The following is an 11,660-nucleotide window of genomic DNA, read 5'->3' on the forward strand; positions in this document are numbered from 1 at the left end:
TTTAGACCTGCTCCTCCATCTATTAGGACTCGTTTGATTCTATGTTTGTGTATGAAGGCTTCAATGTGTAATGGTGCATTATGTGGCTGACTTACGGAGGCATCATCGGCTTCTATGAATGTAAGGGAGTGTGGAATGGAAAGGTATCCCACCATGGCTTGAAACTGGTCCACATTCAGATCAGTAGGAATGATAGTTTCTCTCAAGATTTTGTCAAGAATGGATTTATGTGCGGGGGATATGCGTAGGAGCTCAAGCATGGAGATGAGCACGAGTGTCTTCCCTAACTGTTCTACAAGGTCATACTCAGGTTTGGTTGATGAGGAAGTGGTGTTTTTACCTAGAGCACCTTGCAAAGTGAATTTACCTCGGCGGGTTGTGACATTACATTCAGAGGTAGGTTTGGAAGAAGATCCAACACCTTTTAGGACAATCCGGGGTCTCCGGGTAGAATTCTCAGACGTTTTGTCCTTGATGATAATGGTAGAGACATAGTTGTCCATCGAGATGTGATTGATGGTTGAATCATAGTTGTAGGATGCTCTGGTATAGTTGGTTTGATCCTCTGTGGCTTTAGCTTTTCCCTTGTCATGCTTTGGGAATGGTTCCTTAAACATCTCATGTTCTTGATTAGATGAATGTCCCTCAATTTCAATATCACCTCTATCAATGAGATCTTGTATGATATTCTTCAGTTGATGACAATTTCCTGTCTTATGACCCTTACTCTTATGAAATTCACAATACTCATCATCATTCCACCAATTTGGTTTGACCTTTGGTTCATATGGAGGAAAATCTGGAACTGTGATTACCTTGTTTGCCACTAGCTTCTTAAAAATTGACTCAAGTGGTTCTCCCAAGGGAGTGTATTTCCTTCATGATCTGGAAGTTGTTTGAGTATTCACTTGATTGTTTGTAGAACTTGATCCCGAAAAGATGAATTTGGGTCGCACTGTGTTGGCATCAACAACACCATCATTGACTGTGTTCTTGTTTTTATTCCAAAATCTTGGCTTGTCTTTTCCTTTAAAGTCATCTTTGTTTTCCTTGAATATCTTAATGACTCCTTGTTCAATTAGGACCTTTTCTGTCGCTAAGCCTTTTTCAATGACGTCCTTGAAGATGGACAAACAAGCTTTCCTTAGATCATAGCCAATGTCTTTATTAACATTTTGGGTGAACATCTCCACCATTTGTTTTTGTGGAATTTCACAGGAGCATCTGCTAGCTAGATTCCTCCATCTTTGTAAAAATGATGAAAAAGACTCTCCCTCTTTTTGCTTGGTGTTGCACAAAGTAGTGACTGATATGTCTGTCTCTATGTTGTAGGAGAAATGTTGAATAAATGCCTCTGCTAAGTCACCCCATGACTTAATACCGGGTGGAAGTTGGGAGAACCATTCCATAGCTTGATCGCCTAAGCTTTGTGGGAATAATCTCATCTTGGTGTTGCACAAAGTAGTGACTGATATGTCTGTCTCTATGTTGTAGGAGAAATGTTGAATAAATGCCTCTGCTAAGTCACCCCATGACTTAATACTAGGTGGAAGTTGGGAGAACCATTCCATAGCTTGATCGCCTAAGCTTTGTGGGAATAATCTCATCAAATATGTCTCTTCTGCTGCTACCTCAATGCAAGCTGTGAAAAACTGTCTTATGTGTGCCTTAGGATCCCCTTTGCCTCTATACTTATCAAACTTAGGCTTCACAAAGTGTGTAGGAAATGGAGGCATTGGAATGCTTTTGTCAAATGGATAGGGACATATGTCTCTCATTGTGTATGTTGGCTTTGGTGTATTTGTCCTCCATTTTCTTTTGTAAGTCTCTGATTTGTTGCTCCAAATTGCTCTTAGCTGGAGATCTACTTCTTGGACCATACCCCATGCTTGAGGCACCAATTTGAGGAGGATCATGTTGCATATATGGATGATATTGATCATACACATGCTCATATGGAGGAGGTCTATAGAGATGATGCGTATATGGACCACTTGGTATAGATTCATGTTGAGGAACACCATATCTATTTTGTGCATGTATACCATATTCTACAGGCATGTCATGTTCTAATGTGTTACCCCCAAATTTGACACGGGGTTTCCTTGTGTCCAAATTTTGAGCATGCCTTTGAATATCCAATTGCTTTGGTGGTTGATCCTTAGCATTGGTATGTGATTGAGCATATCTGTTTGCATAAGACTTCCATAATGGCCTGTGAAGGTGAGTATCATATGCTTGACCATGTGTGTATGGGACCTCTGGTTTTTGAAACAAAGATGATGGTGATTCAGGTACCATATGTGGTCCTCTATTGCCTCCACTATTAGGTCTCCTTTGATCCATGTTGGAGTGAGGTTGTTGCAAAGGTCGATTTTCCATTATTTGAGACATGTCAAAATCATGAGGTATCTTGGCTCCACTTTGTGCCATCATTTGTAAGAAGTATTGTTTATCCCTCCTCATTATTTCCTCAACCAATCGATTGAAATGGGAATTCATAATGGATTCTTCCACATCTACTGAATGTACTGAAAATTTGTCCATATCATCATTGTGTGTATCATTGTTGTTTGTAGTGTCCATGTTCTCAACATTTGGAATGTTTCTATAGGCATCCATGTCAGGTAATGTAGTATGATCAGAATTGAAAAAGATATCATTGTCATACTCATAAGAACTCATGTTTGCGGACTCTTGAGCCTCTTTAGTTTCTCTCCTAGATTTTTGAGAGCAGGTTTCAACCATGAACTAGGTATTGATCAAGATGTGTGAGACTAGATGAATATGTAAAAAGGTATGGAAGACCAAGAGTTGAATGGAATGTAAATGAATCTGAAGTGTACTTGCAATGTCCAAAGTGTAAGACCAAGTATGTATGTAGTAGAGTAGGTGTGACTTCCAAAGAGAGGATAGTTTCTCTTGATGAGGTAAGTTGACCTTGACTCTAAGTAAGACCAAATGAGACCCAAAGGTAAGAAACCTTGATGAGGGACCACTTAGCAAAATGTTGTTGTATGTAGTGTGTTGACAAAGTATAGTGAGGACAAGCAAGTGACCTTTTGACTCAAGTTTAGACAAATGTGAATGTAATGAGAGAAGTAAAGCAATGATGGACTGTGTGAGACCTAAAGACAGGTTGAATGCTAAATGAAACCATGGAGAAATGACCTAGGAAGCTCAAGAATTCTGAAACTGACTCTGTTTGTTTGCTGGACTGTAACATTTTTTCAATTTTGAACACAGACATGCTTGTATACTTCACAGACGCGGTTTCCTGACATAGACATGGCTCTATTTAACACAGACGTGTTTCTGAGATTTTGTACAAATTGCAATGTTGATTATGGGAACATAGACGCGTTTTTGCCCTTCACAGACGCGATTATACAACACAGACACAGACGCGTTTCTGCAAAATTTGTGCAATTTTTTTCACTCTGTGAAGTTGTTTTGTTGTGACCAAATCTGACTGTTTGACTATTTTTTCGTGACAAGAGGACACAGTGTTGATGAAGACCCAATGTTTGCAAGTGTTGAGACTCAAAATGACTCCAAGAAAAGTGTGTTGTTTGATGTAAAATTGTTTTGCATATACTTGAAAACACAAAAGACACAATGTTTTGCTGTTTGGTCTTGAATGTTTGAATGTTTAAAATAAGTCAAGCACAATTCTTATGGCTGGCCAAGACAATAGTTGTTGATCCCACATGGGGTTTTACCCCCGAGGCTACGCTATTCAGAGCAGATACTTAGATGCTTGACCTCAATGGCTCCACCCTTGGCACTCACTTCTCGGGCCAGCCAAGCATCAATCCCCACGAAAACTCCCCGTGGCAAACTTTGTATCTCTACTAAGAACCGTATGTGTGTGGGCTGCTACTAGAGGTCTGACCTCCTACCCCAACAACTAGAAGGATTTGGACTTCTAAAAAAAAAAGGTGCTAGTAAGGGCATCCGCTCGTGTGGCCATACATGCGGCACTTTCAGCTCTGTAAATATAGAAGGCTCCCAGCCGATAGGGGTTACGCCCTACAACTGATCAAATAAATTTGATCAAACGGGTTTATGGGGAGACATAGTGTCGGTATGAACTAATTAGCACACATTATCCATAGTTTTCACCATAAATACAGTTGTTTATAGTGGTTCGGAAGAGGTGGGTTTTCCTCGCTACCACTTGGGTCATTCTCTTCTCACTAGTAGTCCTAATGACCACATGGGAAGACAGGCCCTCTAAAGATTAAACAAAAAGAGCCTATTGCTCAAGACACAAAAGACAATGATTCAATTTTAGTGCACCAATTTAAGTGTTTGCTAGTCTATGAAAACAAGGCACACAATAAGAATCCAAAAACCCTTGCCAAGGACCTGCAACAAAGAGTTGTTAGTAGTTTGGATTGTTTGAAATAATCACCCCTTCCTGCAAGCACACAAGTTAGGTAAATTTTAAACCCAAAAGACTTTGTGAAAATAGGGGCCTTCAACCAAACGATTTTGCTTTCAAGACAAGTTGCACCAATTTTGTTAGCTAGATCTGAAAATGTTAGCTCAAAATAAACCAGATCTGAAACCCTAAATGTAAAACCCAAAACTGAATCAATAAACCCAAAATTTGAAATCGGTGAACACAAATGCGATTACCCTCAACACAGACGTGACTTCCTGACGTAGATGCGGTTCTGTGAGGCAGAGACGCGGCTCCAGAACGCAGACGTGACCTCTGGACACAGACGCGGCTAAAAACACCGCAGACGCGACTTAATAACACAGACGCGATTCCCGGAACCTGCAAAAATAAAATATTGCCGATAACACAAACACGATTTCAGGTGTCGCAAACGCGCCAGAAAATCAAAAATGCGATCCAAAAGTACGCAGACACGAAAATATCAAAATGCTGCCGAAAACGTCAGATCTACCACTTCAAAACACAAAATCTGCAACAAGAATGTTAAATGCAAAAAGGGACAAGAGTCCCACCAGGTGTGCCAAAATGTATATGGTGAAAATGGATAACAATAATAATGATATTGAAAGGCTAAATAGATTCAACCACAAAACCCTAGCCTAACAACAACAAAGATCCACCATAACATATGAAGATTACCTAAGACAATGCAAATCAAATGAAATCACAAAGATTATACCATCACATGTCCAATAGGGTTTGGATCTCCATTCTTCCTATCTCCATTGATCTTGCTTGATATATTTGCTCTCAGATTTTAAGTGCACAAGAGCTCAACAAAGAACGAAATGTGGTTGCAAGTAGGATCGTAGTGTAGTCAAGTGCATCAAAATCATTAGGGTTTGATAATGAAGGAAGCATCCTCTTATATAGAAGACACTATATGAAATGGAGGGATAAGATTGAGAGGTGTAAAAGGAGGTCGGCTATGATTAGAGGGTAGGTAAAAGAAATAATAAAATAATGAAAGGGGTAGGTAGTGTATGAATTAAGAGATGAATGACATGTGTCATGGGTAGAAAAGGTTAATGACTTAATTAAATAAATAAAGATTTATTTAATTAATAGAACAAGTGGGATCAATTAAATAAATAAGATATTTATTTAATTTAGGAAAAGGAAAATTTAAATAAATAAAGGTATTTATTTAAATGAGAAATAGGGCTAGAAGAGGATAAATGAATTAATTAAATAAATAAAGATTTATTTAATTAATAGAAGAATTAAGCTTAGATAATTAAATAAATAAAATATTTATTTAATTAGATTGGACAATTTTGGGTGTCTACAATTTCTTTCACCAGGAACTAGCATTAGATGATTTAGTACATGCACAAGAAAAGTGTACAAGTAAATCTGGAGAAGGAATTATTGCAATAATTATCATTTGTGGAGTAGCAACCTAGTTATAGTTTCTGAAATGGAAATTAATAAAATTTTAATTCTCTCATGTGGTGGTAGTAAAAGAGTTTTGTTGGTGGCTTTTAGCCTTCATATTGTTTATTCTATATAAATATCTATCATTAGATTTTCTTTCTTGGTTTTGGGTCTCTTTAGTGCTTGTTCTTCCTTTAGGAGAAGAATTGTTTCCATGGGAGGCCAGATACTATGGTTTGAGCTTGCTTCAATTTCCTCTCTCAAGAAGAACACATAATTCTATGATATATTTGATAGGGACAAAGTAACCCCTTTTTTCAAGATTATGAAAGGAAGCAATGAATATTTGTCTTCACAGTTTATGAATAGTTTGAAGAGTAGTAGAGTTGTGGTTGGGGGTGTTAAGATGGAAGTGTTAAGGGAGATTATTGTTTAAGTTACAGAGCTTAAGTGTAAAGGATAAAAGGTTCCTTGACTAAGCCAAAAATAAGCTTATGGGGATTGCATTGATGCTCTTTCTAGAGGAAGAATAACATCTGAAGAGACACTAGAATGGGTTTAGTAGGGAATATTTTCTATCACCATGGAGAGTTGTGAGCTACAATATTATCAAGTATTTCATCTTCAAGGAGAGATGTGGTATGGTTCATGGTTATCACTTCTCTATCTTGAATCATTTGAGGCATACAAAATAAGTTACATATTCTTTCTTTTCTCTTTGATAGGTAAATGTGCTACTAAGGGGGTTTATCCTCTATTGCATTAGGGTTTAATTTATGTTATTTATAATTACTATCTAGAGAATTCTCACATTGTTAATCCTACCCCTCCTTGTAATTCCCTATTTGACCAAGATCAAAACCCTCCACCACCATGCAACTCCAAAAAATGAATTTCTTGTAAGGATGAAATTCCATCCTGCTCATATGCCATTTCCTTGTGCAAAGCCCTACTATGCTCTCTTAAGAAGCACAAACCTAATCCTAGTAGTGATAATCCCTCTAATTATATATATTGGGCTAAAATTCACCCTAGAGAGGGGAAAGAAAACTTCGGAAAACCTTGGTACTGGTCGCACTAAATCTGTTAGCAACAAAGGTAAAGCAGTTTGTAAATCCGTAGAGAATAGTCTTGTTGTTTCCCCTCCCCCACTATCACAATATCTAATAGTGAGCTTACCAAGGAAAATGTTAATGATTCTTTTAGGCAGCATAAGTTTGCTAGGATTGTTAAACTGACTACATTTGCTAATATTAACGAGGCATTGGAGAAAACCCCCCTAAAGGAGAAAAGTGAATATTAATCGAAGGGCTCTAACTCTAATGGTAATAGTTTTGAAAGTAGTAAGGAAACCTAGGAAGAACCTCTAAACCTTGTCCAGGAGGATTCACTTTCGTGATCCACTAAACAAAAACCTAGTTTAATGAAGCTCTTGAAGAGTTGGTTAGCCTCAAATATTATGGCGATGAGGAAGATTAGGAGGTTGCAAGAGGCCCAGGCAAGCACTAAGACTAACAAACTATGGCTACAAAGTTGTAGGATCTCAATGTTAGGGTTGAAAATTTGGAAACACCACAAAATTGCCTAGAATGTGAAAGAAATAGGGATTGGATCGAATGGTTGGAGGGTGTCATTGAGAACCTAGTCAAAATCAATAGAGGACTTATCTAGAAGTGTGTGATGGAGGCCATTACTGTGAAAAGAAATATTAAAAAGATGAAGAAAAAAATCCCCTACTAGGATGGATGATGGATGGGCAGAGGGAAATAAGAACATCAACTTACACCCTTGGGAGGAGTAGATCAATGATATACTTGATAGTTGGGGTTATATATCTTAATGTCCCTTGTTGATTTTTTCTGTCCTTAGTCTTAGTTATTTTTTAGTTTGTTTTTACTATATTGTTATGTTTATTTTCATTCTATGTAAACTCGATTAAACTCAAGGTTTTTTTGTGTGCTTGCTCTCCAATCCCTGAATATTTTTGGTTGATAGTGAGTTTTTTATTCTAGTATGTAATGGGTTGGGGCCCTTCCCCACCTAACTTAATTAAACATATGTAATGTTAGCTATTATTTAATAGAAATGATAAAATTATTTTTAAAATAAGAAATAAGTGAAAATTTAATTTTTTGTTAGTCATATTATCTTTGAAATCAAATGTGACCTATTTCCATATGTAGCCCTTATTCATATTTAAGGACGGTAGTAGAAAATGAGTTATTTTTCATATCAAATCTATTATAAAACTATAAATGTTCAACAATATGGTACTTAATTGTGTATGAAATACCAAATTATTTGCTATGTGTGATAGAGTTTGTTCAGTAAATTGCATGGTTGACAAGATACGTAGACGAGTGAGGGAGTGATTTTATTATTCAAGAATTTAAATAAAAGGCATTCATGTCAAGAATGATATAGTTGGTATTTTGTTTTCTCATATGTTTGGGCCATAGATTTATTTAAGAAAACATATCTTGTGAGGATTGAATATATAAACATATTGATTCTTATAAGGCTGAGATGGCACATGAGTGTGATCTTAGGTAAATAATTTATTTAAATTGAGGGTGATACTAACATTAATGTACCATGGATGATACCAATATCTAACATATCAAGGATGTGCTAGCTACATGGTAACAATGGGTAAGAGTGGGAGTAGTGATGTGGGAACTAGAGTTTTAGGAGGTGAAGGGGCTATAGGGGAAGCTATTGAGGATGAGGGGGACCCTAATGCAAATGGATCCTCCCTGGATGTGCTTTGCTTGGCGATTCTATTCAGGGTATTTACAATTCCTAGCCCTTGTTTCATTAATTTGGTGTGCTATGGTGGTGCTAGGCATTTTGGGGGAGCTAGGGTTCTTGTCCTAGTTGGTGTAGAAGTTGTGGATGTTAGCACTAGTGCTTATAGTATTGATAGATATTGGTGGTGTCATTTTCCACTTGATTAATATAGGTGGCGCTATTTTCCACTTGAATGCATTTGTTGTTCCTTCTCATGAGGTGACTCTGATTTGTGATTTGAAAGAGCTTGCTATGGGGAATTTTGTTGCCTCTGTACCCCTTGTTCCATTAATTAAGACCATGCCTAACATGGATAGCTTTTCCTCTTCAGTGGATTATGAAGGAGTTGTCGGATGTAGGATCGAGTGTGGTGGTGTCAGATGGAATGATCAGTTGCAAGGTAAGCATGAAACTACGTCTTATGAGCTTTTGTGGGTTTCTTTGGCCAACCCTAGTGTGTGGTCAATTTTGTTGCTCAAGGGTTTTGTTTCTTGGGATGAATTTGGTTCATTAGTTGTTTCTACTCTCTTTTCTCTTAGAGGTATTTCTTGGATTGCTTATATTGCTCTATTCTAAGAGGATGATGTTTCAGGTATTCGGTTGGTTTTTGGTATGTTCTATGGATATCTGGCTATGGGTTTCTCTCTTTTTTGGTTGGCCTTTCCCTTCTTGACTCCTATTGGGATGGAGTTGCTTTGAGACATTTTGTTGGGGTTCCCTCATGGAATCAAATGCTTGATGGCCTCTAGACCTATTTTCTAGAATGTTAGTTGGGCTCTTATGGGTGTGATGTCTCCATACCCATTTCTTGCTTTTGTTTATTTTGGTGGTGTAGGCTTAGGTTTGTCTCTTCCCCTTTGGTTTATAGTAGTTTCACATCTGCTGAGTGGGAAGTCTTTGGTGTTTTCTTCTTGCTTGTGCTCACTATCCCCAAGTGATTTGAGGATGCTTTCATGGATCTTTGGTGTTTTGGGTTAAGGATCTCTTCTGCTGTTGTGGAAGTTGAGTCCATTTCTAATGATAATGAGAGTGTGCTTTATTTTTTATTTTGCTGATTACATTGATATTACCCTAGCTGTGAGAAAATGAATTATTTCCAATATCAAATTTATTATAGAATATCATAACAATGTCACACAACATCTTATTGTCCATGGTATACAAAATTATTTGCATCACTTAATACAGACTATTCAATAAATTGCATGGCTGAAACTTTTACGGTTCGGGCATTTTAAGAGAAGCCGAATTGGAAAGCTGAATCATGTCATGAATAAACCTGTTCCAATTCATAAACGAAGAACCTCCCCGCGCAACCGCTCTAAATGCCGCCTCCTTCAATTCCATGCCCCTTTTCCTCAGCTCCTCCGCTTCCATCAGGCTCCTCACGGCTTTCTCAATCTCTTACCTTTTGACCACCAGATTTTCATCAACATCCACGCCCTCCAAGTCCATGCCAATCTTCCACACATCCTTGTACAAGCGGCAGTCGAGAAACTGATCACAGAAATAGGGCCATCCAAGCATTGGAATTCCCAAGCTCATGCTCTCCAAACTGGAGTTCCACCCGCAGTGCGTAAGAAACCCTCCTACAGAAGGGTGGGATAGCACCTTCACCTGAGGCGCCCATTTCACAATCAGGCCCCGATCTTTTGTCCTCTCTTCAAAATCCTCCGGCAGAATTGTAGGCATGCCTCCCACAATATCCATTCGTAACACCCAAAGAAAGGGGTGCTGGCTTTTGTCCAACCCTATTGCCAGCTCCTCCAGCTGTTCCTTCGCTGCCGAAGGAAACGTATATCACAGAAGTTGGCTGATGGGTGTCGAGCCATTTAAGACAGCTGTCGTCCTGCTCGAACAGACTCGCGCGCCCGTTTAAATCTCTACCTTCCAGAAAATTGGGAAGAAATACAGGCCCTACTGCCAAAGCAGGACAGCCATTACAGAACAGTGCGCTTACCGTCTCTGGGGCTTCCAGTTCATCGAACGTGTTGACCAGCACATAGTCTGCCTTACTTTGATATTGGGACTCACGGAGACAGTACTGATACAAAATGTCCGATGGGTCAGCAGCGCGATAGAAGGAAAGGAGATCGGTCGGCAACAAAGGCGGAAGATTGCCAGGTAAACAAGTTATCACTTTGTCTGCCCTCTTCGATTCCTCCACTGCAATCATAAGCTTTCAGATATTACATACATTTTTGTTCAGTCAAAATAAAATTGGTGATTACTATTCTAGAATTTGTACCTTTGACGGGTATATGTTCACGAGAGACGAGAAGGTTAGAGTTGCACTGAGCAATAGAAGAGGCGGCGCACATTGTCCAGAAGATGACTAGGGGCACTCCCAAGTTGTTGGCCACTTGGTGAGTGCAAGACATGAAATTTTCTGCTATAATGCAAGTGATGGGAGGAGATCCCTCCGCTAAGCCACACCGCAAATGATACTCCAAGACGGGCCCAAGATTTTCTATTGCAATTACGTAATCGGTAAGATTGGACAGGCGACCATGATCTGGCCTGCAACCCATCTGAAATCGTGAGAAACTTAAATGTGGGTTCATCATCATTATGAGCTGCTTTGGACATGCACTTGTGAGTCCACTCCGAGTTGACGAAGGTAATGAAAACCCCTCTTGAAGAGAGCAGCTGGGCCAAATTAATGAGAGGATTGATACTCCCTTGCGCAGGGTAAGGCACCATCACTGCGTGCAGGCCATTCATCTTCATACCTTTCGACTCCTTGTGAGGGCCTTACTACAATTCTCCCCTAAATTGTTTAACGACGTCTTTACCAGCCAACTAATTCAGGTGAGCAATATGAATCAATATATGTTTTCTCGGTGGAGATGCTGGTTTAGCTATAAGTGATTGACGGTCGATCCTTCAAGTTCATATTAAACAATTTTCTTCTATGACAGATAATCCTTTAGAGATTCCCTATTGAATATGATATATTTGTTTGGTATAGTTTGGAAGCAGTGGTCATGCGTATTTGTCGTTGACAACACATTCATTACTA

General features: G+C 38.8%; 1 protein-coding gene across 1 annotated transcript; it reads right to left on the minus strand.

The window, feature by feature from the left end:
• Positions 1–9,831: 9,831 nt before the first annotated feature.
• LOC131072008 (UDP-glycosyltransferase 85A1-like) lies at positions 9,832–11,169 on the minus strand. Its single transcript, XM_059211594.1, has 4 exons — positions 10,887–11,169; positions 10,526–10,804; positions 10,047–10,419; positions 9,832–9,895 (listed from the first exon to the last, which is right to left on the minus strand). Exons 1-4 carry the CDS (start codon positions 11,167–11,169, stop codon positions 9,832–9,834), a joined length of 999 nt encoding a protein of 332 aa, XP_059067577.1.
• Positions 11,170–11,660: the final 491 nt, after the last annotated feature.

This window comes from Cryptomeria japonica, chromosome 1 (assembly GCF_030272615.1).
Source record: "Cryptomeria japonica chromosome 1, Sugi_1.0, whole genome shotgun sequence".
Lineage (NCBI taxonomy): Eukaryota > Viridiplantae > Streptophyta > Pinopsida > Cupressales > Cupressaceae > Cryptomeria > Cryptomeria japonica.

Excerpts from the sequence above, each read along its gene's own strand:
- LOC131072008 (XM_059211594.1), bottom strand. The coding sequence starts at position 11,169 with ATGGGTTGCAGGCCAGATCATGGTCGCCTGTCCAATCTTACCGATTAC. Across the intron at positions 10,805-10,886 it reads TGAACATATACCCGTCAAAG|TGGAGGAATCGAAGAGGGCA; the intron begins GTACAAATTCTA and ends TTATGATTGCAG. Across the intron at positions 10,420-10,525 it reads TCTTCCCAATTTTCTGGAAG|CGAAGGAACAGCTGGAGGAG; the intron begins GTAGAGATTTAA and ends TTCCTTCGGCAG.